The sequence below is a fragment of the Ambystoma mexicanum genome, chromosome 14 (assembly GCF_040938575.1).
Source record: "Ambystoma mexicanum isolate Mex_15411 chromosome 14, UKY_AmexF1_1, whole genome shotgun sequence".
Taxonomy (NCBI): Eukaryota; Metazoa; Chordata; class Amphibia; order Caudata; family Ambystomatidae; genus Ambystoma; species Ambystoma mexicanum.
Genome location: NC_090940.1, coordinates 549,815,382 through 549,843,254, shown reverse-complemented (window position 1 = coordinate 549,843,254; position 27,873 = coordinate 549,815,382). Strand labels below are relative to the sequence as shown.

At 49.9% G+C, this 27,873-nt stretch overlaps 1 protein-coding gene across 3 annotated transcripts in view; it reads right to left on the bottom strand.

The window, feature by feature from the left end:
- Window positions 1-27,873, bottom strand: part of STON2 (stonin 2) — a 991,146-nt gene that overhangs the window by 359,073 nt on the left and 604,200 nt on the right. Inside the window, exon 1 of one of the 3 annotated variants that reach the window (XM_069637854.1) lies at window positions 7,138-7,286. The exons of the other annotated variants lie outside the window; for them this stretch is intronic. Within the exon in view, the coding sequence (XP_069493955.1) occupies window positions 7,138-7,153 (16 nt within the window). The 5' untranslated portion in view covers window positions 7,154-7,286. Of the gene's footprint in view, window positions 1-7,137; window positions 7,287-27,873 lie in introns of those variants that run through there. 3 annotated transcript variants of the gene reach the window in all.

Sequence of the window (27,873 nt, the reverse complement as noted above, 5' to 3'; positions counted from 1 at the left end):
CATGCTTAGAATAGATTGTATAGCAGTAACATCTGAAACGGCGGTGAGAATGTAATGTAATATACCCTCACCATAATACACAATGCATATGTACAGAGGAATAAGTTAACTCATATAACCCTACCCACATAAAGTATACTGTCATCAAAAGGTAGAAAACCGACTCTCCACAGCGTGGAGCTTACCTTACTGAAACAGATGACGCAGGACAGCTCTTCCCATCTGCACCTCGTCCGCATGCTGCCTGGCAAGGCAGTAGTGGCGGGTAAACGTGTGGGGCACTGACCATGCCGCAGCCTGGCATATGTCTGTCAGCGGAATTCCTGCCCATAATGCTGCTGAGGAGGACGTTGATCTTGTAGAATGGGCTCTAGGATGCCCTTACAGCGGCCTTCCGGCCTTGGAGTGGCAAAACGCAATCGTCGATGAGACCCATCGAGCCAATCCTTGTTTAGAGATTGCTTTTCCCCTCGTCGACGAACCATATGCGATGAACAGTTGTCGAGTAGACCTGAGTTCCTGTGTACGATGTAGGTAAAATTTCAGAGCCCTCTTAACGTCCAAGGTATGAAGAGCTTTTTCTGCTGCCGATGATGGGGTCGCGAAGAAAGTAGGGAGAACAATGGACGAGTGTTTGTGATACACTGTCGGACCTTTTGGGACGAACGTAGGATTAGTTGCCAGGACCACCTTGTCCTTAAAGAATCTCAAGTGTGGCGGGTCTACGACCAGCGCTTGCAGTTCCGAGATTCTCCTAGCTGATGTGATAGCAATTAAGAATGCCAACTTCCACGATATGAATTTCATGTCCGACGTGGCCATGGGCTCAAAGGGCGGTTTCATTAAGCCTGCCAACACTGTGTTGAGACTCCAAGTTGGAGGGAAACGTTTCACCGGGGGAAAAGTTCGAAATAAGCCCCTCATGAAGTGTTTCACCAGTCTGTCGCTGAATAGAGGAGACGACTGTCTCTTCCTCGTGAACCTTGAGATGGCCGCCAGGTGCACCTTTATTGATGTGAAGGATAAACCACTCTCCATCAAGCGAAGCAGGTAAGGTAGCACTTGTTCCGGCGTCACCGTCAACGGTTGTAGGCCTTGCTGTCCTCGACACCATTCACAGAACCTCCGCCACTTATAGGTGTAAGATTTGTTGGTAGAAGGGGCTCGAGCCGCCTGCAGAATTTTTTGACAATCCTCCGAAACGTCTAAAGCACCGAACTCCGAAAAGTCAGGAGCCAGGCTGTAAGGTTGAGACTGTCCGGGTCGTGATGCCACACCGTGCCTTTGTCCCGGGATAGTAGGTTCGGGACTCTCGGAAACGCTATTGGATGTTCCAGCAACAGGTGAAGCAGGTCGGAGAACCACGGTTGCCGCGGCCAATACGGTGCCACTAGAATTACCCGGCAACTGTATCTGCGTATCCACTGTACTGTCCTCCGTATGAGGGGGAACGGAGGAAAAGCATAAAGGAACATGTCCGTCCATGGAAAGGAGAATGCCTCCCCCATGGAATCCTCCTGAGGCCATCTGCTTGCGAATTGCTCGCATTTCTTGTTGTCCTTGGTTGCGAAAGCGTCCAGAGGGGGGTGACCCCATTTCTCGAACACTTTCATCAGCTGAACTGTGTCCATTTCCCATTCGTGTATCTGGGCCATGTTTCTGCTGAGGGAATCTGCTTGCGAATTCCTCACTCCCGGGAGATGGTGAGCCACGATGGAAATCCTGTGCTTCAATGCCCAATGCCATGTTTTCTGGGTCTCTATGGAAAGAGTTCTTGATCGGGTCCCTCCTTGTTTTCTCAAATGAAACATGGCCGTCGTATTGTCGGTAAGTACTCGTGATCCCTTGTTGTGTGGTAGGAATGCCTTCAAGGCCCATCGTACTGCTCTGAGCTCTAACACGTTTATGTGTAGGAGTGACTCCGTTGGAGACCAGCAACCTTGTGTTTGAAGAGTACCCATGTGAGCTCCCCATCCGGTTAGGGACGCATCCGTGACTATGGTTCGCTGAAACTCCGGTTCCTGTAGGGGTACACCGTTGTTCAGATTGTGTGAACTCTGCCACCACTGAAGGGTCCGAAGCAGCTTGTCGTTGTCGATGGATATCTTGTCTGACCACGATCCTTGGGCCTGCGTCCATCGGTCCGCGAGGAATTCCTGGACTGGCCTCATGAATAGGCGACAGTTTGCCACCAGATGGATGCAGGATGCCATGGCCCCTAGGACCGAAACGTATTTTCTCACTGAGAGCCTGGTGGTTTGTCGTAGTCGGCTCGCCAGCTGATTGAGTTTTGAGGTTCTGTCGAGAGAAGGCTTCACTAGCCCTAACTGGGTCTCGAACTGTGCTCCCAGGAACACCAACGTTCTCGATGGCCGCAGAGAGGATTTCTCGAAGTTTATGGCAAATCCCAGCTGTTGCAGCAGCTGCATGGTGGCTTGCAAACTTGTGTTGGTCGACGCTGGGGAGGATCCCCTTACCAGCCAGTCGTCGAGGTATGGGTATCCGTGGTGGCCTTGCTTCCTTAGCCATGCCGCTACTGGGGCCAGGCATTTCGTGAACGTTCTGGGGGAGGTCTTGAGCCCAAAGGGAAGAACCGTGAACTGGTAGTGAGTCCGCCCTATTACAAATCTCAGGAATTTCCTGTGTTTCCGACACATTGGAATATGGAAGTACGCGTCCTGTAAATCCAAGGACGCTAGAAAATCCCCTTCTTGAACGGCGCGGATTACTTCCTGCAGCATGAGGATTTTGAATTTTAGGCTCTTTAAAGACTTGTTGAGATAGCGTAAGTCTAAAATGGGACGCCATTTGCCGTTCGGCTTTTTTACGACGAAGTATCTTGAGTAGACTCCTTGACCTCTCTGTGATGTTGGAACTAATTCTATCACGCCCTTTGCTAACATGAGTGTTACCTCTTGTTGCAGTATCCTCAGATGGGAATGAGCGGTGAACGCAGGTTGAATGTGCGGAGGGCTGTGCTTGAATTGTAGAGAGTGCCTGTTCCTTACAGTGTCCAGCACCCATTGATCCGTCGTTATTCGTTCCCATTCGTCGACATATGCGGACACTCTTCCCCCCAGACTGGTGTGTTGACTGTCACTGTTGATCTTTATTTTGTTTGTCTCTCGACGACGACGGATAGGATGGTCTCTTCCTGGACGTCTGGAAGTTCCGGCGTCGGTTTGCCGTTTGGGAAGCACACCTGTATCCCTGGGAGGGGTAAGCCGACCTGCCAAAGGATCTGTCTCCAGACGCAGAGAATCTGGAATTACCTGAAGCCCCTCTAAAGGGATGAAAAGACTTGTAGCTTCGGCCACTCTGGAGGGCACCCAATGAACGTGCCGTGTCCGAGTCCTCTTTCATTCCCTTTAGGGCCTCGTCTACCTTTTCTCCGAATAGAAGGTCTCCCTCAAAAGGCATATCTAATACTTTGTATTGTACCTCTGGTCTGAAGTAGGTACACTTGAGCCATGACTGTCGTCGTAATACGACCCCATTATTGACTTGCTTGAAGCCTGACTCAGCGAGGTCCACCGCGATGTTTATTGCGTGATTGGAGGCTTCCTCACCCTCTCGGACAAGTAACATCGCTGCATTCCTATGCTCTTCCGGAAGATGATCCAGCAACGGCGCTAGTCTGTGCCACATTTCTCTGTCGTATCTGGCTACGATAGCCAGAGAGTTTGCGGCCTTTACTGTGGTTGCTCCCACGGATAGCACTTTTTTGCCAAAGGCATCCTGGCGTCTTGCTTCGTTTTCAGGAGGAGTCGTGCACTTGTGCTGGGCCTTCGCCTTCCTCGCCGCTGCCGCCGACACCACCGATTCTGGCGTTGGTTGGGAGGATAAACACTTGGGGGTAGACTCGGGAGCCTTAAACTTTTTCTCGAGGCGTCCTTTCACTGCCAGCTCCGAAAAGGGGTGACGCATTGTCTGCAACCCCTTCTTCCACACGTGGTCTAGTATCGGTATTGAGAACACAGACCTCCTTCTCTTACCCATGTGGTCTAACAAAAAACAGTCCTTTTTCTGTTCTTCCTGGGACAAACCAAATTCCTTACACGCCTTCTCCATCATAGAATGGAATGATGCAATGTCGTCCGGAGGGGACGGGTGAGCTGGGCTTCTTGGAGTTTCTAACTCCACCTCTGACTCCCAGGTTGGATCCCTGGAGGGGTATGATGAGATATCCGACATGGTTCCCCTGTCAGACTCCGAATCTGGCAGCTCACCTTCCTCTTGGGGTGCCAGTGCTGAGATTGGCATGTGTAAGTGCGTCGGTGGACGGGACGGGCCCGGCTCGTCGACGGGTGACTGTGGCAGGTTTACCTGAGGTAGTCTCTGGTCCAATGACTGTACCAAAGACTGAAGCGTGGACAGAATTTCCGACGACAAAACAGATTGAGGATTGAGAAGAGGGGCAGATACCGGTATACCGCATCCCCTCGTCGATGACTTGTCAACCACTCGTAGCCCGAGGTCTGCCGGGCCAGCTATTCTCCCGCTCTCGTCCTCCCCCGAGGACAGCGACACAGCCTGTTCTTGCAATAAAGTATCCGGGGGGATCGGATCAAAAACCTCAGGCCTCCAGGCTTCCTGTAGAACCCCCGTTGACGAGGCCACCGTCGCAGTCGTTGTCGGTGGGACGGTGGATACCACCTGCGTCAGGGGCAGGGTGGAGGCCGATGACTTGACCGCCGTCGACGACGGTGACTTAGCAGGTGGTTTAGGCGGTCCCGCCTTTTCCACACTTGGCCTGCCTTTACTCAACTCTCGACTCGAGGTCGATCTATGGTGATCGCCCGAGGAGGATTTCGGCCTTTCCTTGTCATACTTTTTTGATGAAGATGACGATTTTTTCGACGAGGATTCTCTAGCTGAATGACTTCGAGATGACTCTTTTTCCGTCGGTCGAGATTTCTTCGCCGGTGGTTCCGACGAGGCAGCGCGGTGTGATGTTTTCGCCGATTGTGTGGAGCCTACCTCCGAAGGGGGGTATGCCCCCGCTCCATCATTCAGCCATGCCACCAGCGGTCGATTTCGGTCTTTGAGGGTCTTTTGAGAAAACCCTTTGCATATGTCGCAGTTATCAGCCGAATGATGAGGGTGGAGGCAGTATATACAATCCATATGTCCGTCCCCCTCGTAAACTTTTTTCAAGCCGCACGTCGCGCATGGACAGAACAGCGCTTTTCCTGACATGGAGGAAAATTTTCCTCGAACTCCAACTCCAGTAGGATAGCCAAACACAACCTTGTACGAAATAGTAAGACGACGCAAGGAGATCCCACTACTTTGGAGACAGTTGAAATCTGAAGGGGAGCCGCGGGGGCGGGCCTCTTATACTGGGACGGCCTACGGAGCATGCATAGGCGGGTCCTAAAAGGACATAGATAGGACACAAAAGTGTCGGAAGTTTTCCTATAGGAAAAGGCTATATATGTGTACCGAGGATCCCAGCCTGACGACGGGGAATATTCTAAGCATGTGAATCCATGAAAGATCCAATGCTGGAGAAAATACATTTCAATTTCGGCTGGTGCAGCTCCGAAGTAGGGGTAAGAGGTGGTCGATTGGATGACGTTCTGCTCTGGAAGATTGTGTGACATTGCGTTTTGTGACTATTTGCAGAGTGTACCCAAGCACAGCTAGTTTTGGGATGGCTGAGCAATGTAGAGTGTACCCAAACACAGTTTGTATTGGGATGGCTGGCAATGCAGAGTGCACCGAAGTACAGTATGTGTTGTGATGGCTGGGCAATGCTGTAAAGAAAGTGGTCCCTGTGTTCCTCCTTATACATGCACGTACTCGAGGCTCTTGTACATCCGTGCACTTTGCAAGGAAGCGCTCCACCCCTGCACTTTATTTGCACCCTTGAAGTGCTGGCATAGTTCGTCCATTTCTGTGGGTGATATGTTTAATATTAAACCGACACAACTGGTCTTAGATGCTTCAAACAAGCACGTGAGGATGATAACTTGCAAGAAATTCAGATTCTGCTTCCTGGTAGTGGTGGCTTAGTGCTAGTGTTAAGAGGTCCAACTCAGAAACGTGATATCTTACCACAAGCAGCCAACACAGTGAACGCTGGCACAATTTATATAGAGCTTTACACCAGTTTCTAACAGCCGTAATAATTGACATCACCATTGTTATCCACTAAAGGTACTCAAGTTACTGGCATACAAAGAACAAAAGCTGAGAGTAGGCCTCATGGTGATTCAACCAATGTCGCATGACGTAATCCTATCCCCAAGGCGGAAGTGTTGCATTTGAGTATTCAAGCAACAAGTCTCTGAGTTAAACCACCTTTGAGGGGTGGGAGAATCAAATAAGAGCATTTGCTGTATCTCAAGGGGGACGTATTGATAGCAGGGGTGCACACTTCTCGCAATGCCCTCAACTTCTCGTTAAAACCACTCCAAAATTAGAAAATTAGAGAAGAGAGTTCAGACATTATGCGCATTCATTGAATGGCCTATCGAAGCAGACACTGAACATGAGTGTCACTAGTGTGTTAACCATGATGGTGCAGTGAGAAATTGATGGAAGAAAGGTTGAGGAGGGGAGGGGCTTGCACCAACCCGATCATGGGCAGGCTCTAAGTGTAGGGAAAATCTGGCACTTCAACAGAACAACCACATTTTAATGTGGCCTGGCGAACTTCAGGTGGTATAGCATTATTCACAGTGTGGGATCTTAGCAGGAGATGTGTTTGTGCCACTTCCATTCAGTATAGCAGGTCACGTGTGATAAACGATGCCACTTCTGGCTTTTAGCACACAACAGTTTGCATTCAAGTCTTATACGCCCATACAAATCCAAAGGCAAAATGTGACACCAGGTACCAAAATGTAAAGTGCTTTTGCCTGAAATAAATGGGCTGGACCACGGCGTTACACATCATGTGCGAACACTTGAAGTTCTGCGTGCAGTATAACATTTGGAATGGCTACGAGAGGGAGCCCCTGGGGGCAGGGAATTAAAGCCAACCTTGCCCTGTATGTGCGACGGGGGTATCTAAAATTAAGACAGCCCTTTTCGGGATGGTTTGAAAAGAGGCTGCATTGTGCACTGGGCAGGGAACAGGCATTTTAGGAAAAGTAATTCCACATACGCATTGCTCAAGCCAGGTCCTACCTTTCCGGATCCCCATGACTCCTCCTCCTACAGAACGTATTGCTCAGAGCTCCTGCATCCACTTTGTATTCGGCAAGAGGAACACACTCCACGCCGCAGCCCTGGTCGCCGATTCCATTCCGACTGAGTAAGGCACTTGAACAGGAAGGGGTTAATGCCTGATCGCCAGCCCCTCCCATCCCTGGCTTCGCACCTCCCCCAGCTGTAAGACACCCCTATGGACTCCCTTCCACCCCACACCCACGGGGAGGGGTCCAACCCCAAATCTCAAAGTGCCCCCATAAAGCCAGCCCTCGCCACTCCCCCGCCATTGTGCGCATTGTGTCGTCAAAGTTCCACCTACAGAGTGAATGGAAGGCTCGGACTTAGTGACCTCTTCCCGTGACCCACCCCCACCTGTTTTTCAGTATTCCTCGTTTTCACATCTTGTAGAAACTTCTGCTTTGTAGACACAGCTGCACTGTCAATCACAGCGTAGCCCCCTCCCTCTCGCAAAGAAGCTTTATGCGGCTGTGTAGATGATCACGAATAATCTTATTTTTCTATTGGGTATGCCCCTTTGATTTCACTTGCCCTTTCGTTGGCATCAATGTGTGTGCGTGTGTAGTTTAAAGACGTATATAGACAGAGATGTGACCCACGAGGGAACCGATGTTGTCTTCAGTGGGCAAGACCGCGTATCAGCCCTTCCACCTGCCACAGTTGCATCTTAATAAAAATGTCATTAGATAGGCTGTGTCGGCATGAATAACGCTTTCACAGCTATGTGCCTTCAGAACGCAAGAAGAGTGTCAGCATAGACAAGGCTGGCCAGGTAGATCAGTGGGCGAGTGCCCCCTGCAGGGGATTGAGCCCAACCTGCTGCTTTAGGTTGCTTTACATGTTTTAAAATACCTATCTGAGTAGAGCAAAGCTGAGGGTTACTGCCCTCTTCTTGACCATTAATTGCATATGGTACCGCTCGTATATATGTCCTGTTGGACATCTTCAGAACCAACAACAAAGAAGGGACACACGGTGGGCATAGAATGGTTGATGAGTCGTCTGCCCAGTCGGAGGCAACGGCCTGTTGATTTCCCATTGGTCAGTCCCCATCTGCAACCAGCGAACAGAAAATAAGCACTGGTAAAGGCAGCAGATTTTGCTTTTGTGAAGGCATTTGATATGCATGTACCAGAATCCCCAGTAATGGTACTATCTGGCCAAAAGATGGCAACAAGTGGAACATGGGGGTCAACCCTCACCTATTCTTGCCCTTTCTTCGTTGTGGCCAGCAATCTAACCTTCCAAGAACACATAGCAAAACAGGCTGCAAGGGCTTGGTATTAGATGCTGCATGATCAAGTCCTTCCTCCTGCCCTTTCACATCCGCACGGTGGTGCAGGCCCTAGTGATCTCGCATATCAGTTTAACGCCTTCCTCGCAGGGCTCCTGGCAGTTTAACATGGCCCTCCTAAAAGCGGCCCACCATGCTGTTGCTTGCGTCCCCAGGAAATATGACTCTATCACTGCCACCTTGCGCAAATTACACTAGCTCCCCACCCCGGCTAGGATCGGGTTCAAAACCTCATGTCTCACCTACTAAGCAAGAACTGCCGGTACCTTGCTCTACTTGGCGACTAAACTCAAAACATTGGACGGAACACATTCATCTCGCAGTTGGTCCATCATCAGACTAGAGTCAAGACTGTCTCGCAATGAGAAAACTAGAAAACAGTCTTTTATTGGAAATTTGTTGGACATTTGTATGGCGCCTATACACAAGTGTTTCCAGGCGCCACAAGACAAGATAGGGGTTCGGGGGGTTGGGGGGGAGTTCATGGAAATCAGGAAAGTAGAACAACAAAAAACAGTTATATTGGCCTTGTGACAATCCTACCGTGCACATGCTTGAAAAAGGTGGTAAGTGCAAAGGGCGAGGGGGAGGAGTGCAGGAGTGGGGTGCCTTCAGGGAAGGGTTGCAGGAAATGGTGGGCAGTCCAAGATGGCAAGTGCCAGGGGAAAGGGGGAAAGGGAGGATGAGTGCGATTGGCAGGGAGGACCATGTTGGGCTAGTCTGAGAAAGGAAGCCAGAGGGCAAGTGCTAGTCTGAGAAAGGATGCTGCGGGGACTGGTAAGGTTTGGTCTGGCCCCTGCATGACTCTGTGGGCACCAGGCCCCAGTTTCAGAGGGAGAGTTAGCAAGGGAGTGGGGAGGGAAGGAAGAGGAGAAAAGGAAAGTCTTGAAAAGTTTCCAGAACTTTATAAGATCCGGCTCAAGTCTGAAGGGAGGGGAGGCCGTTCCAAAGGGAGGAGCAAGCCAAGGAAAGGGATCTACCTCCCATTATCTGCTTGGACAAACGTTTGACCTGCATAGAGTTGGAGCCAGAGTCCCGAAGGACTCTGGCAGGGAGGCATTTAGGGAGGGAAAGCTGGATGTAAAGAGGTCCCAGGCCCCAGACAGCCTTCTGGATGATGCAAAGAGTTTTGAACTTGGCCCTTGCGTTCACTGGGAGCCAGTGGAGAGATTTTAGGCCTGGAGAGATGCAGTCCCTGGGCTTGAGGCCAAGGAGAAGTCTCACAGTCCTATTCTGGATTAAAGAAGGGCGAAAGGAGGAAAGAGGCAGCTTGAGGAAGAGGCTGTTGCTGTAGTGAAGTCTAGAGAGAACCAGGTCTCTGGAGACATTGAGATTCTGGGGGAAGGTAGAATGCCCCTCAGAAGGTGGAGCTGAAAGTTGGACTTATTGACAAGGTCTGTGATGAGTGGAGAGAAAGAGAGAGAGGAGTCAAAGATGATTCCAAAGTTTTTTGCCTCACAGGCGGGTGAGGGGAGGAGACCCAAGGAGTCTGGCCAGAGAGTAGGGGGGAAACAAGCAGGGAGCAGACGTCCCAGTGAGAAGGATATTTGTTTTACTGGCATTAAGGCAGAGAACACTGGCAGAGCACCATGCCTGAATAGCAATCAGGCAGTTAGGTTCAGGGAGGAGGAGGTAGAGGTTGGCAGCTTGAAAGAGAGCTGGGTGTCATCTGTGTAACACTAGAAATGAGGGGAGAAAGTGGAGATCAGGTGGGGCAGAGGGGCCAGGTAGATGTTGAAGAGCCATGGTGATAGGATAGAGCCATGAGGGAGGCCACAGGTAGAGAGTGTGGTGGACGACAGAAAAGGACCAATTTGCACTTGGAATGGTCCTTTTGAAAGGAAGGAGGTAAGCCACACCAGTGTCCTGTCCATCATGCCTAAAGATCCTTCCCGTGCTATGCTGCTCTGGTCCTCTGGAACTCCATCCCGGTGGCACTCCACACTGCTCCAAGTCTCCTTCAGTGTAAGCAAGAATTGAAGACCTGGAACTTTCAACAACACCTTGTTGTAACCTAGATTCCGGCTATCTTGTGCACGCCGTCATCCGTATACTATAATGTGATCATTTCTACTAATGTTTACTTGATGACTTGTTAAATTCTCGCTACCAATGATTTGCTCTATTACCTGTGGAACCTTCTGTTGCTCCCAAGTTAAGTTCATGTCATTAAAATGTATAATAATAACATTACCTGTGCATATGATAGTAGTGCCTTGCAAATGCCTAATACTGACGCACAAGCCAAAACTGTCTGCTTAGTCAATGCTTTGTTAATAGGTCTTCTATGCAAGGAACAGATGCCAGGGCACTGATATCACTTTTAAATCAAGTGGCTGAAGGCACACTTGGTTAAGACGAACAAGTTAATTACCCCTGGTAACATTCTTTCGACTGGATGTTCCTCCAACGTATTCCTCATCTTTGACACTTCATTGTCCCAGCTTCAGCTGCTTCAGAAAATGTTTTCCCCCGGCAGAGGGCACCGTGCGTCAGTGGCATCGAATCAATGTCCCTCGAAGGCCTCCATCGAGGTTGACTTCATTGGCGATTATATATAGCATGCGCTGCACCCTTGGCCTCAGTTCTGTTTTTCCTCCTCCTTTTGCCGCAGAGATGCCCATAAATACAGGCATGACAGTACTTAACCTTGGTGGAGCGAACGCTGTAATAGCATGGAAAATGTCACAGAGGGGTAGGTTGGGAGGGCGATGATGAATACATTGGAGGAACATCCAGTCGAAAGAACATTACCAGGGGTAAGTAACTTGTTCTTCGAATTGATTGTGTCCTCCAACGTATTCCTCACCTTTGACAGACTCCCAAAGCAGTGTTTATCATCGGAGGAGAAAGTAGAATTCTACATACTATACATTTTCCAGGGCAGAGCAAAGTACTGCCTTGCCAAAAACCAGATCCTGACAATGGGAAGCATCCAGGGTATAATGTTTTGTGAACGCGTGTATTGTTGACCACGTTGCAGCATATTCCTAATAGGAACTCCCCTTTGCAGGGCTGTAGATGTGGCCATGACCCTAGTAGAATGAGCTTGCAAGCCTTCAGGAGGGTCTTTCCCTGCAATTCTGTAGCACTCCGAAATTGACAAAATGATCCACATAGATAAGGTCTGTTTGGTAACAGTCTGACCTAGTTTGTGTCCTGTATACCCTATGAACAATTGATTGTCCAATCGAATCTTTGATGTTCTTGAAATATAAAAGGTTAACACTCTTTTAGGATCTAACCTATGCAGTCTTTCTTCCTCCTTACCAGGATGAGGTGGAGGGTAGAAGGAAGGCAGGACAATTTTCTGGTTCAGATGAAAATCCGAAATGATTTTCAGTAAAAATGAAGGTTTGACCTTCAAGACAACCTTGTCCTTGTAGAAGACTGTAAAGGATGGCTTAACTGACAGTTCCTGCAACCCGCTCACTCTGCATGCCGATGTGAGAGAAACTAAAGTTTTAAAGGTTAACAACCTTAGAGGACACATGTACAATAGTTCGAAAGATGCACAAATTAAGAATTTTAAAACCAGATTTAGGTCCCATACCGGAACCTGGAAAAGAGATGGAGGATACACATTAGTGGGTCCTTTTAAAAATGTAGTCACTAGAGGGATTTTGAAATAAGAACACTCCTCTGACGAACGCTTAAAAATGGATAGCACCGTCAAATAACCTTTAATGGTACCACTCTGGAGCCCCAAATTGGCTAAAGATAGAAGGAAGGATAAAACATCTGGTGTTTCACACAGAAAGGGATCTACATTCTTTTCCTTGCACCAGTTGCAGAACTTGTTCCAACGGCAACGGTACGAAGATTTTGTCGCTGGTATTCTGGCCGAAAGCAACACCTCCATTACGTAATTCGGGAGGTCGCAATCCTTATATCTTAGCCTTTCAGAAACCAAGCATGAAGGTTGAGAATAATGACCTCTGGATGGAGAACCCGCCCCTCCTCTTGTGAGAGCAGATCCTCTCTCTGTGGAAGACGTATCGGAGGACACAAATGGACATGTCTAAAAGGTCTGGGTACAACGTTCTCCTGGCCCAATACGGGGCAATTAGGATCATGTGCTTCCTGAACTTTCTCAACCTCCTGATCATGTGAGGAATGATGGGGACTGGAGGAAATGTGTACAGGAGTAGAAACTCTCAATCCATCACAAACGCGTCTCGTAGAGCTTCTCTTGGGGGAAATTGCCTGTAAAAGTACCATTCGCACTTCCGGTTCATCCTGGTCGCAAATAGATTCACTTGAGGGGTTCCCCAAAGGGTGAAGATCTGTTGAAGGACTTCCTGAGCTAGTTCCCACTCGTGGGAGACTGTACTCTGCCTGCTCAGAGCATCCGCCGTCAAGTTTTTCACTCCGGCTAAGTGAACTGACGATAGAGAGATTCCTTCTTGGATTGTCCAGTACCAGAGCTGCATTGCTTCTCTGCACAGTGGTAGTGACCCTACACCTCCTCTCTTGTTAAGGTAGTGCATAGCCACCGTGTTGTCCATCATTATCAGGACATTCTTTCCCCATACATAGGGCAGGAAGGCCGCCAGTGCTAGTCTGATTGCTCTCTGCTCTAACAGGTTGAGATGTAGTCTGGACTCCGATGGAGACCAACTACCACTGATGGTCAAGTCGTTGGCATCCACCCCGTGAGTGAGGCATCTCTGACTACTGTTATCTCCGGCCATGGTTGCCAAAACAGTTCTCCTTTCAAAATGTTCTCCTGACAGGCCCACCACTGAAGGTCTCGAGCCACCTTGTCCGGAACCTGAAGGAGATCTGTCATTCTCCCTGAGAATTGCAATCACTGAATTCTTCGTGCCCACTGAAGAGATCTCATTCTCAGGCGAGCTTCTGGCACAAGGAAGATGCAGGATGCCATGAGGCCTAGCAACCTCAAAAAGTCGAAGGCTGGGAGACGTTGGGCATTTTGAAACTTGGTGACCATCTGTAGAATATCTTGAGCCCTCACCTCTGGTGGCGAGGCTTTTGCCAGGGAAGTGTCCAGGACTGCTCCAATGAACTGGAGTCTCTGTGATGGTATCATCTGTGACTTCTTTAAATTGAGGGAGAAGCCCAGTTTGTGAAGGAAGTGGCAGACATAATCTAGTTCGATCTGAGCTTGTTCCGGAGATACAGCTCTGATCAGCCAATCGTCCAGGTAGGGGTAGACGTGAATCCCTTCCCTCCTTAGACTTGCAGCCACTACCGACATTAGCTTGGTGAAGACCCTCGGGGCAGAGGTCAGCCCAAATGGCAGAACCCGAAATTGATGAGAGCCGCCAATTGCGAACCTCAGGTATTTCCTGTGTTTGAGATGGATTGGCACATGGCAATAAGCATCCTGAAGGTCCAGAGATACCAGCCAGTTCTGGAGCTGGAGTGCCTGAAGGATCTGAGAGAGAGTTACCATCTTGAACTTGTCCTTTCTGAGGAACTTGTTCAATTCTCGTAAGTCCAAGATAGGTCTCAGTTCTCCGTTCTTCTTCGGTATTAGGAAGTAGGGGGACTACCAGCCCTTGTTCCTCTCCGCTACAGGTACCGGTTCTATGGCACCTTTCTCCAGCAGGTCTACAATTTCCTGCAAGAGGAGTGGATCTGGAACTTTCCGAGAGCTGTTCCCCGGTGGATGACTCTGAGGAATGCGTAGAAAAGGCAGGCAGTAACCTTGGGCAACTGTCTCCAATGCCCAAGCATCTGACGTAATGGCCTGCCAGATGTTGAGTTAGCCTGCCCCCTACTGGTGTCTTGTGAGGAGAGTCCTCAGAGTGATTTAGAGGCGGCTGATGCAGATGCCGAGGGTAAAGAGGCACCTGCTGCTGCGGCTTTTGTATTTTTACCCCATCCACCTCGGGTGAATCTTTTTTGACCTCTTTGAACCGACTGTCCTCTGCCTTTTCCGAATGCGGAATAAAAGCGAAAGGACTTACCTCTTCAAGAGGTTCCTGAGGGGCGATATGGCATTTGACGGATTGCAGCTTCCAGGGATTTTGCTGCTGCTTTGGATGTCTGTAACTTTTCTAGGCTGTCATCCGCCTTCTTACCAAACAAAGAAGAGCCGTCAAAGGGCATATTTAAAATTCTGGCTTGTACATCTGAAGCAAACCCAGACTTTCGCAACCACGCAAATCTGCGGGTTGTAGTACTTGCCGCCATGGCCCTACTGATACTGTCAGCAGAATCAATGCCAGTTTGAAGGGATTCGCACATTACCTCTTTACCATCCTTAATGATGTTTAGAAACGCTTCCCTTTCTTCTCCCTCTGGGAGGCAGTCAGCCGCTGATGAAGCACACTCCCAAAGTGTATGGCTGAACCTTGCGAGCGTACAAGTAGCGTTAATAGATTTCAACGCCATGCTACATGCAGAAAAGACTTTCTTAGCCATAGAGTCGTATCTTTTGTCATCCCTGTCCTGTGGAACAGTAGGGTATGCCGATCTACTGCCTGATGCAGTTGCTGCTTGAACAACCAGACTCTCTGGAGTTGGATGTTTCGACAAAAATTCAGGGTCAGTAGCAGATACCCTATATTTGTCTGATAACTTCTTTTTAACCGCCGGGATAACCTCAGGAGTTTCCCAGTTAGCCAATATTGTTCTTTGTAATGCAGCGTGAAATGGAACCACAGGATCCTCCTGTGGGCCTTTAACTAGAATGTCTGTAAGGTCATCCTGTTGGAATGCAGGTTAAGGTGTAGACCAACCCATGAATTCTATAATCCTTGCCATTAAAATTCTGTAAGGGGTCTCGGCATGTTCCCCTGTGTCTGGTTTGGCAAATTCTATTTCTGGGGAAGTATCTAACCCACTTGCCTCATGTAAGGATTCTCGAAGATCCTTTAACCTATTTTCCTCAGAGGTAAATTCCTCTGGTTCAGGTGTTGCAGATCTCTGCAACCCAAAGGGTCTTTCTTGATCCGAATTCTCACCTTCTTCATAAATTGAAGACAAAGGTCTGAAATGATCAGACCTTGGAAATGGCTTAAATCCCATTTCCAGAGCAGAAGGGGCTAAATTTGTCATAATTGGTTGAGAAAACGTCGACGCGGACGTTAAAGGCTTCGAAAACACCGAAAAAGGCTTAGAGAATATCGGAAGAAGCCTCGAAGAGCTCGAGAGGATCGGAATCCTACTCGAGGTTGTCGATGACATTCTCAAAGTCGTGTTAGAGGCCCTGGGTATGACCACTGGCGGTGAGGTAGTGACGGCCGTGGGTTTGTACTTTTTCGGCGTCAACGTCGGCGTCGAAGACGGCGTCGATTCGATCGACCTATGCGTCGATGAGCCCTTTGATAATGGCGTTGATGACGCAGATTTATGCGTCAAAGGGACTTACGATGATGGCGTCGATGGCACAGTGCCTTTGCTCGAGGGTTCGTGACGCTCTCGAGTAGTTTCTTTCGCCGGGTGCAATGACTCACAGCGTTTCGATTTTTCAGGTCTTTCACCCAGGGTATCACCCTCAGCTATCTTCGAGGGGGTCAGGCCGCATTCTCGAAGACGCTAAGCATCCTTTTACGGAATTCCTCCCACTCAGCCTGAGAGCTATGTTTTGTGGGGCAGGTGACTCTTTCCGGGGAAACAGAAGAAGAAAACGAGAAAGGGGATCTTCGACGTCTCTTACTTGAATGCTTGGATCTCGAAGAGTGGTGGGAACTGCTTCGAGACCTAGAACGAGAATGTTTCCTGTGTCGGCGAGGAGACGAATGTCTCGACTCTGCCGATGAAACTTTCGAAGGAGTTTTAACTGTCTTACCTCTCTCAAGCTTCCCCTTACGCTCCTTTAAGGCTTTCGCCGTGATGGCCATGCAGTCCTCGCACTCCGAACATTGGTCCTCCGATCCCAGGCACCACAAACAGATCCTGTGAGGATCTGTCAACGACATTTTCTTTCCACAGTCTCGACATTTTTTGAAGCCGGACCGTGGAGTCGTCGGTTCGGATGAGGAAGCAATTGAGTAAGAGTTGGTATTCTCGGGGAATAATGAAGAATATATCTGACTAACGAACTGAGCAACGCGATTCCGAGGCCCACGAAGCACAGAAAAACAGAACTGAGCAACGGACGCTGCGCGAGTCTATTTACACGCATGATGACGTCGGCGCCGATACGGAGGCTGTCGAGGGACATCGACGCGCAGCGCCCACTACCAAAAAAATGTTTCAGAGGCCAGCAAGCTGGAGATGATCTATCAAGATAAGGAATACGTCGGAGGACACAATCCCTTCGAACTTTGATTCTAGATTCCTCTGAAATCAAACACTGTGGAACATTAGGCGTTCCATATTGGAGTCCAAAAGGAGCATCCTCACCATCAGAGTGTTCTTCATCTTCACAAATTGAAGGAAGTGATTTGAAAAACTCCTTTCTGGGTAAAGGAGTATAATTCTTTTCATATGGAGTCAGTATAGGCTTTGATGACGTTGAAGGCTTTATTAGCACAAATTGAGGAGAGGTGCCTGGCTTCAATGGAACAACTAGCATATGCGACATAGCTGTATTCGAAGTTGTTGACGTTGTGGTCCTGATGGGTGTCTACGACACCTTCGTCAACTGAGGTTTACTAGCCGTTGAGGACACCGTTGGCGTCGACGTTTTTAATGGTGTTGAGGGTCTCGATGGTGTCGAGGATCTCAACCTTTCCTTGTGCTTTACATCATGAGAGGGCCCCGAGGACTCTTGATGTTTGTCAGGTCGTTTTCCGGGGCTCGAGGGTGCGCAAGCTTTTGGCCGGGACCTTACCGGCTTGCTCGGAAGGCTCGGTAGAGGCATGACCCTGTTTTTCAAAAATGTTTAACATTTGCTTTCGAAAAAGCTTCCCATTCTGCTGGGGTAGATTTTTTTGTATGACATGCGACCCTTTCGGGTGAGTTTTCGGAGGAAGACATTGAGAAAGGCGACCTCCGGTGCCTCCTCTTTGACTTTTTTGCTGACTTTTTTGCCAACGCCGAACCACTTGTAGACCTAGAACCTGTTGCCTTCTCCCTCCGAGGAGAATCTCCTCTCGACTCGTCAGTCGAAGGCTTAGCAGGGATTTGGGCCAATTCCATACCTGGAGTTTCCCCTTTTGCTCCCTCAAGACCTTTCCTGTCATGTATTGACATTTCGACAATTGGCCGTATCATGGTCCTCGCCAAGGCACCACAAGCAGACATGGTGTGGGTCGGTGAGGGATATCTTGGACCCGCAGTCCCGGCATTTCTTGAAATCAGTTCTCGTGTTGAAGGCGTCAAGGATGAAGACATTCTCGAAGGATTATTAGAAGATTTTAGCGAAAAAAAATCGTTAGACTATGAGGTGCGCCGATTCTCTGAGACAAAGCAAAAGCTGTCGTGGAAAAATTGAACTGAGGCCAACGGGCGCCACGCGTGCTATATATAATCCATGATGGCATCACCCTCGATGGAGGCTTTCGAGGGACATCGACTCGACACCATCGACGCACTGGGCCCTCTGCCAAGGGATTTTTTTTTCCGAAGCAGCTGAAGCTGGGACAACGAAGTGTCAAAGATGAGGAATACGCTGGAGGACTCAATACATTCGAAATTTGTATTACATTGCTAGCATATTTACAACTATCATTAGCCGTCGGACTGACAGCAGACTGCTTAGAAAGAACACTGGCAGGCCAAGGATAATTGTTCCGGCTTGATAGTTAGCTCAAAGATTTCCCAGTGGGATTTGTTTTGAGTGAGATGGGGCAGATAGTGGGTGGGAATGGTTTTAGGGATTAGCATGACAATGGGAAGTCAATGGGTGGGTAAATAACCAAACACAACCCACAAAATGTGTGCCCCTCTCATGTACTATCCCTCCTAGCTGTACTCCAATGCACTAGTTTAAGCAGAGTCACAGGAACTTCTCAATGCGAGGGCACCTGTCCATGAGTCTGTGTCAGGGGTCGTCTCGAAACTCACCAAATAATTACAAAAGTAGTCAAAAAAAGTGTACGATGGTGCAAGAAGTAAAGCAGTTTTATTTGGGGGCCAGATGCAGCTGGGACAGCAAGTTCAAACAGATCATGGAACAGAACTTTATGAAAAGGCGCTGTCTAATAAACGCAGCTAAATCTAGAACTTTGATACAATGCAAAGTAATTAGCATTTGTGATTGTGCAACATGAAAAAATCTCCCCACACAAAGCTGATTGGTGTTTGCACTTTGAACCCTTATATAAATGCATACATTAGGCTCAATAATTGGGTCCACAAACCTTCCCACACCGCCCTCAATTACAATATGTGACATCACAATCCACCCCCAATTCCCACAGCACAAAGTTAATTAATTGAAACATTTCAGACGACCAGAAGTACTTTAAGCATCCATGGTTGCCTCATCTTCGCTCACATGAGAAGCGATTACCACCGTGTCACGGTCAGAGTCCAAGGTGCAATTAAGGTCTCCGGCCCAGAAAAACATAGCTTCTCTGTACTGGGCCAGCTTGGATGCTAGCTTCTTGAAAAATTCCATTGCGTCGTGGTTCGGAGCATAGGTGTTAATTAGGCACACCTCCTTGTTCTCCAACATGCCATGCACTAGCACCAGCCTGCCTTCTGAGTCAGTTTCTCGTTTTATGAGCTGGAATGGCACCCCTGGAGTGATCCATATTAGTACTCCTCGCGCATAAGGAACAAGTTACTTACCTGTAACTGTTGTTCTCCAGCATGGGTCTGGCATGGATTCACATGCTCGTGAATATTGCCCGTCATCAGGCTGGGAATCCTCGGTAAAGAAAAAATCAATATCAGTTTCGTTTCTGAACTGTCTTTCTTAGTAGTAACCAATCACTGGTCTCTGGGTCATACTGCCCCCAGCCAATGACTGCCCTCTCCCTAAGCCCCTCCCCTGGCAGCCATCCTCACATTTGGTAGTAAGTAAAGTGGCAGTATGACCAAGTGAAGAGCCGCAGAGGAGTAGGAGGGAGGGTTCGCATGTGAATCCATGCCTGACCCATGCTGGAGAAGAACAAGTTACTTCTTACCTGGTAACGTTCTTTCGACGGGATGTTCCTCCGACGTATTCCTTATCTTTGATAATATGTTTCCAGCTTGCTGGCCTCGGAAATTTTTTCTGAAGCGGGCGCTGCGCTTCGACGTTCGCCGAGTCGATGTCCCTCGACGGCCACCGTATCGGCGCCGACGTCACCATGCCCATAAATAGCCACGCGCTGCGTCCGTTGCTCAGTTCCGTTTTGTAGCATAAGAAAAGTCATGCCTGAATTGGTTAGTGACCTTGAAGGAGCGTAAGCTGCAACCACAAGGGAAGTTATCACTGCAGCGATGGATGGGAGGAGCGATAAGGAATACGTCGGAGGAACATCCCGTCGAAAGAACGTTACCAGGTAAGAAGTAACTTGTTCTTCGAAGGGATTGTGTCCTCCGACGTATTCCTTATCTTTGATAGACTCCCATAGCAGTGGCATGTAATTGGAGGTGGGAGTGATAGTGTTATGTATCCCTTTAGGGATGGACCGAATGTAATACGGCCTTGCCAAATCTGGTCTCTTGAGCAGTGGAGGAATCCAGATTGTAAAATTTTGTGAATGTATGTGCGGACGACCATGTGGCAGCCGCACATATGTTCCGGGCCGGTACCCCTCTCTGGAGAGCCGAAGAGGCTGCAATACCCCTGGTTGAATGAGCCCTGAGATTTTGGGGTGGCTCTTTCCCTGCTAGTCTATAACATTCCAGGATGGCCAAAATAATCCACCTGGAGATGGTTTGTTTTGTTATGGGTAGTCCCAACTTGTGACCTGAGTATCCTACAAACAGTTGGTCTGCTTGCCTGATCCTAGCCATTCTGCTGATGTAAAAGCTGAGAGCTCGCCTAGGGTCCAGCCTATGTAGCCTTTCCTCCTCTTTCCCCGGATGGGGAGGAGGGTAGAATGAAGGCAAGGTCATTTTCTGAGTAATATGAAATTCAGAAACCACCTTTGGGAGGAAATTAGGCTTCACCTGTAGGACAACTTTGTCCTTGTGGAAGATTGTATGTGGAGGTTTCCAGGAGAGAGCTTGTAGCTCACTCACCCTCCTAGCAGATGTTAGTGCTATCAATAGGACAGTTTTAAGCGTGAGAAATCTCAGCGTGCAAGAGTGAAGCGGTTCGAATGGAGTGCCCATTAAGAAATTTAAGACTAAATTTAAGTCCCATAAGGGAACCTGGAGTGGTTTTGGAGGGTAAACATTAGTTAGACCCTTGAGAAATTGTACCACTAGAGGAATTTTGAAATACGATGGTTCCTCCGCAGTGCGCTTGAAGATAGAAAGCGCTGCGAGATAGCCTTTTACAGTGCCAACTTGAAGGCCTGAGTTTGACAAGTAGAGTAGAAACGATAACACCGTTGGTGTACCACATGAAAAAGGGTTGATATTCTCTTCCCTACACCAGCTGCAAAACTTATTCCAATGGCAGCGGTATAAAGACTTTGTTGCTGGTCTTCTGGCCGAAAGCAACACCTCCATGACCTCATCAGGGAGATCCCAATCCTTGTACCTCAACCTTTCAGAAGCCAAGCGTGAAGGTTGAGGGTTCTGGTGTCTGAATGGAGAACCTGACCTCCCTTCTGCGAGAGAAGATTCTCTTTGAGTGGAAGACGGATTGGAGGACAGATGGACATATCTAGAAGGTCCGGGTACCACGTTCCCCTGGCCCAATCCGGGGCAATTACGATCATGGTTTTCCAGAATCTTCTCAACCTCCTGATCATTTGAGGAATAACAGGGACTGGTGGGAACGCGTAAAGGAGTGGAAACTCCCAGTCCACTACGAACGCATCTCCTAGAGCTCCTCTCGGGGGAAATTCCCTTGAACAGAACAGATCGCACTTCCTGTTGGTGCTTGTGGCGAACAGATCCACCTGAGGGGTTCCCCAAAGGGCAAAGATCTTTTGAAGGACTTCCTAAGCTAGCTCCCACTCATGGGAGACTGTGCTCTGCCTGCTCAGAGCGTCCGCTGTCAAGTTCTTCTCTCCGGCTAGGTGGGCTGCCGATAGAGAGATTCCTTCCCGAATTGCCCAAAACCAGAGCTGCATTGCCTCTCTGCACAGTGGCAGTGATCCTACGCCTCCTCTTTTGTTGAGGTAGTGCTGTCCGTCATTATCAGGACATTTCTCCCCTGTACTGACGGCAGGAAAGCTTTCAGCGCTAGTCTGATCGCTCTCAGCTCTAATAGGTTGATGTGTAGTCTGGACTCCGATGGAGACCAACGACCGCTGATGGTCAAGTCGTTGGCATGGGCTCCCCACCCCGTGAGCGAGGCGTCTGTGACTACTGTTATCTCCGGCCATGGTTGCCAAAACAGTTCTCCTTTCAAGATGTTCTCTGGATAGGCCCACCATTGAAGGTCGCGGGCTACCTTGTCCGGAATCCGGAGGAGATCTGTCATTCTCCATGAGAATTGTGACCACTGACTTCTCGGTGCCCACTGAAGAGATCTCATTCTCAGGCGAGCCTCTGGCACAAGGAAGATGCAGGATGCCATGAGGCCTAGCAACCTCAAAAAGTCAAAGGCTGGGAGACGTTGGGCATTTTGAAACTTGGTGACCATCTGTAGAATATCTTGAACCCTCACCTCTGGTGGCGAGGCTTTTCCCAGGGAAGTGTCCAGGACCGCTCCAATGAACTGGAGTCTCTGTGATGGTATCATCTGTGACTTCTTTAAATTGAGGGAGAAGCCCAGTCTGTGAAGGAAGTGGCAGACATAACCTAGCTGGGCCTGGCCCTGTTCCGAAGATACGGCCCTGATCAGCCAATCGTCCAGGTAGGGGTAGACGTGGATCCCTTCCCTCCTTAGACTCGCCGCCACTACCGATATCAGCTTGGTGAAGACCCTCGGGGCGGAGGTCAGCCCAAATGGCAGAACTAGAAATTGATAATGAGAGTCGCCAATTGCGAACCTCAGGTATTTCCTGTGTTTGAGATGGATTGGCACATGGAAATAAGCATCCTGGAGGTCCAGAGATACCAGCCAATCCTGGAGCTGGAGTGCCTGAAGGATCTGAGAGAGAGTTACCATCTTGAACTTGTCCTTCCTGAGGAACTTGTTCAATTCACGTTAGTCCAGGATGGGTCTCAGTCCTCCGTCCTTCTTTGGTATGGGAAAGTAGGGGGGAGTACCAGCCCTTGGTTCTGTCCGCTACAGGTACCGGTTCTATGTCACCTTTCTCTAGCAGGTCTATAATTTCCTGCAAGAGGAGCTGATCTGGAACTTTTAGAGAGCTGTTCCCCGGTGGATGACTCTGAGGAATGTGTAGAAAGGGCAGGCAGTAACCTTGGACAACTGTCTCCAATGCCCAAGCATCTGGCGTTATAGCCTGCCATTCCGTCAGATGGTGAGTTAACCTGCCACCTACAGGTGTATTGTGTGGGAAGGCCTCAGAGTGGTTTGGGGGCGGCTGATGCAGATGCCGAGGGTAAAGAGGCACCTGCTGCTGCTGCAGTCTTAGTACTTTTGACCCGTCCACCTCGGGTGGATCTCCTTTGTCCTCTTTGAGCCGGCTGTCCTCTGCCTTTCCCGAATGCAGAATAATAGCGAAAGGACTTTCCTCTCCTAGAGGTTCCTGGGGGGCGAAAAGGAGTTTGGCGGATAGCAGCTCCTAAAGATGTTGCTGCTGCTTTAGAAGTCTGTAACTTTTCCAGACTGTCATCAGCCTTTTTCCCGAATAATGAAGAGCCGTCAAAGGGCATATTCAAAAGTCTGACCTGTACATCAGGGGCAAAGCCCGACTTTCGCAACCACGCACGCCTGCGGATTGTTGTACTTGCCGCCATGGCCCTGCTGATACTGTCAGCGGAATCGATACCAGTTTGAAGTGATTCGCACATGGCATCTTTGCCATCTTTAATAATGTTAAGGAAGGCTTCCTTTTCCTCTCCTTGGGGTATGCAGTCAGCCGCTGATGAAGCACACTCCCATAGTGTGTGACTGAACCTGGCGAGCGTACAGGTGGCGTTGATGGACTTCAACGCCATACTACAGGCAGAGAAGACTTTCTTTGCCATAGAGTCGTACCTCTTGTCATCTCTATCCTGTGGGACAGTAGGGTAAGCGGTCCTACTGCTGGATGAAGTTTCCGCTTGAACCACCAGGCTCTCTGGGGTCGGGTGTTTTGACAAGTATTCAGGGTCAACAGCCGCTACCCTATACTTGATTGACAATCTTTTATTGACTGCAGGGATAACTTCGGGAGTTTCCCAATTAGATGCAATTATTCTTTGTAAGGCTGCATGGAAGGGGACCACCGGGTCCTCCTGTGGGCCTTTGTCCAATATATCTGTTAGGTCATCCTGTTGGAAAACAGGTGAAGGCGCGGACCAACCCATAAACTCAATTATTCTTGCCATCAGGGTTCTATATGGTGTTTTGGCATGTTCCCCTGGGTCTGGCTTAACAAAGTCCACTTCTGGGGAAGTGTCCAGCCCACTTGCCTCATGTAGTGACTCCTGTAGTTCCTTCAGCCTTCTTTCCTCAGAGGTGAAATCCTCTGCAGTAGGCAGTGTGGTCTTCTGTAATCCGAATGTTTCCTGGTCAGAATCTTCCCCTTCTTCATAAATTGAAGAAAGTCCAGGGTATTCTGACCTCAGAAATGGAGTAAAACCCATTTCTAAGGCAGAAGGAGCCAAACTCGTTGTTATTGGACGAGAAAACGTCGATGTCGTCGACGCCGATGTAACAGGCTTCGAAGGCGCCGAAAACGGCGTCGAAAAAAATAGAAGGGGTCTCGAAGAACTCGAGAGGATCGGGATCCTACTCGAGGGCATCGACGACGGTCTCGGCATCGTGCCGGAAGCCCTTGAAATCACCGTTGGCTGTGGGGTGGCCTTGGTCCTCTCTTTCATCGGCGTCAACGTCGACGATGGCGTCGAGTTGATCGACCGATGCGTCGAGGAACCCTTCGACAACGGCGTTGATGGCGCCGATCCGTGTGTCGAAGGAATCTTCGACGACGGTGTCGAAGGAATCCTCGACGACGGCGTCGAAGACGGTGCCTTCTTACCCGATGGCTCATGGCGCTCTCGGGTGGAATGTTTCGCCGGGTGCTGCGACTCGCAGCGGTTTGATTTTTTGGGTTTTTCACCCGGGGTATCACCCTCAGCTGACTTCGAGGGGGTCGAGGCCGCGTTCTCGAAGACACTTAACATTTTCTTTCTGAATTCCTCCCACTCAGCTTGAGAACTGTGTTTGGTGGGACAGGAGACTCTTTCTGGGGACACAGAAGACGACGAGGAATGGGACCTTCGACGTCTCTTTTTTGAGTGTGTAGATCTCGACGAATGGTGGGAGCTGCTTCGAGATCTAGAATGGGAATGTTTTCGACGGCGAGGAGACGAATGCCTCGACTCAGCCGACGAAACTTTCGAGGAGGTTTTGGCTGACTTACCTCCCTCGAGCTTCCCCTTTCGCTCCTTCAAGGCTTTCGCTGTCATGGACATGCAGTCCTCACACTCCGAACAATGGTGCTCGGATCCCAAGCACCATAAACAGACCCTGTGTGGATCCGTTATTGACATTTTTTTACCGCAGTCTCGACATTTCTTGAAGCCGGATCGCGGCGTCGTCGGTTCTGATGAAGAAGCCATCGAGAACGATAAGGAATATTCGAGTAGAAATAGATAGTTAACCTGACTGAACTGAGCAACGACGTTCCGAGGCCCCACGAAGCGCGGAAAAATGGAACTGAGCAACAGACGCAGCGCTTGGCTATTTATGGGCATGGTGACGTCAGCACCGATACAGTGGCCGTCGAGGGACATCGACTCGGCAGACGACGACGCGCAGCGCCCTGTACAGAAAAAATTTCTGAGGCCAGCAAGCTGGAAACGTATTATCAAAGATAAGGAATACGTCGGAGGACACAATCCCTTCGAACAACAGTTACAGGTAAGTTACTTGTTCCTTCTCCAGCATGGGGTCTGGCATGGTTTCACATGCTCATGAATATAAGAATACATAGCAGTACACACATGCACAACCAGGGGAGGTGGCAAAAGGCTCAACATTAAGCATTACATAAACTCAACATTAAGCAACTCTTACCTCCTCACCAGGCACACCTTCAGGCGAAAAGGTTGCGCAGCACTGCTTCGCCGACTCTGGACTCCTCCCTGGAATCCCAGTCAGTAGAATCACGTGAAGGTGTGCGTCGACCTCCGCGTAGCAGCCCTGCAGATGTCCAGCAGGGACACACCAGACAAGAACGCCATAGTAGCAACGATCGCTCTGGTCGAATGGGCTCTCGGACGGCCGGGCAACGGTCGGTTGTCCAACCGATGACAGTGCATGATGCAGACGGAGAGCCATCTGGAAATGGAAGCCTTCGAGAGAGCCTTGCCTTGGTTCACAGGTCCAAAGTTCACAAACAGCTGTGATGTCTTCCTAATACTCTTCGTTCGGTCCACGTAGAACTTAAGCGCTCTAGCTACATCCAGCGAGTGCAAAGTCCTCTCGGCCGGCGACAAAGGCAACGGAAAGAAAACTGGCAACACCAAGGGCTTGTTAAGATGGAAGTCCAACGGCACCTTGGGCATGAAAGAGGGGTGCGTCCTCAGCACCACCCTCGTATCGTGAAAAGTCAAGTATGGAGGCTTGCAGGATAGGGCCTGAATCTCTCCCACGCGTCGTGCAGAGGTGATGGCCACAAGGAACGCTGTTTTCCACGACAGGAACTTCAACGGAGCCGAATGCAAAGGCTCGAAAGGAGGCCCCATGAGCCTGGTCAGCATCACGTTGAGCTCCCACGCCGGGGCTGGAGCCTTCACTGGCGGGAACGATCGGAACAGTCCCTTCATAAATTCCTTCACCAGTCGATGAGACCACAAGGACGGCCGTCCTGCAGTTCTGGTGTATCGGGAGATCGCTGCCAGATGTATCTTGATGGAAGCATGAGCTAGTCCAGCTTTGGCCAGCAACAGTAGGTATGGTAGCACTTGAGGTGCCGTAATCCGTAGAGGGTTGATCTTCTGTGCACGGCACCAGACAGAGAACCTCTTACACTTAAGTCCATAGCACTTGAGAGTTGAGGACGCCCTGGCCTTTGCAAGAACCTCTCTGCAGTCAGCCGGGATATCGTAACCTTCAAACTCTAGTGCTGCAGGAGCCAGGCCTGCAAGTTCAGCGACTCCGGGTCGTGATGAAGAATGGCGCCTCCCTCTCTGGGGAGAAGATCTGCGTCCGTCGACATCTTGACTGGTGGGGACGCTGAGAGGTCCAGAAGGTCCGGGAACCAGATCTGTCTCAGCCACGCCAGTGCGACGAGGATCATCCTGCACTGGGACCTCTTGAGCTGGCAGATGAGTCGAAGCAGCAGAGGCAACGGAGGAAACGCAAACAGGAACAGGCCGTCCCAGCGGAACGAGAAAGCATCGGCCATGCTCCTCGGCTGGGGGAACCTGCTGGCGAACCTCTGGCACTTGGAGTTCGTTGCCGTCACGAACAGGTCGATCTGGGGTTTGCCCCATCGTTGGAAGAGCCGATCCACTTGATCCTGGCGTAGTTCCCACTCGTGGCACGAGCGCAGCTCCCTGCTGAGTGAGTCGGAAATGGTGTTTTTTATTCCTGCCAGATGGAAGGGAACCAGAAACATCCCCTGGGCGACGGCACAGTGCCACAGATCCTGGGCCTCCTTGGATAGGGCTGGGAATCTGGTGCCTCCCTGCTTCCGGATGTAGAACATCGTGGTGGTGTTGTCGGTGAAGATCCTCACGACCTTGCCCTTGAGGGACGGGAGGAACGACTTGAGCGCCCAGAACACGGCACAGAGCTCCAAGATGTTGATGTGGAGAGACCTCTCCTTCGGGAGCCAGAGGCCTCTTGCGTGGACATCTCCGTTGTGTGCACCCCATCCGTCCAGGGAGGCGTCCGTCATCACCGTCTCCTGGTGTGCCGGTGTCTGGAAGTCCGTGCCCGCCGTGAGGTGTGCACGGGTGCCCCACCACTGGATCGCCCGACGGAAAACCTTGTTGAGCAGGATCTTGTCTTTGAAGCTGCCCGCTGTTTGCATCCAGCAGGCGTCGAGGAACTCCTGTAGAGAAAGCATCCGTAGCCTGCACTGGCGCACTAGATAGATGCATCCGGACATCATACCGAGGAGGGACTTGATGGATCTCACCCTGGCCACGTCCGTGGCTAGCAGGCGCTGCACCTTGCCTAAGATGGCCTTCGTCCTTTCCTCCGACGGAGACGCCAATTGTTCCACTGCATCGAGCTTCGCTCCCAGAAACAGCGCCACCTGCGACGTAACCAAATGGGATTTTGGGTAGTTGATGGAGAAACACAGCTCCGTGAGTAAGCGGACGGTCTCCGATGTGTGCTCGACGGCAAGTTCTCTTGTCCTTGCACAGACGAGCCAATCGTCCAGGTAGGGGTAGATGTGGATCCCCTGCAGGCGCAGCCG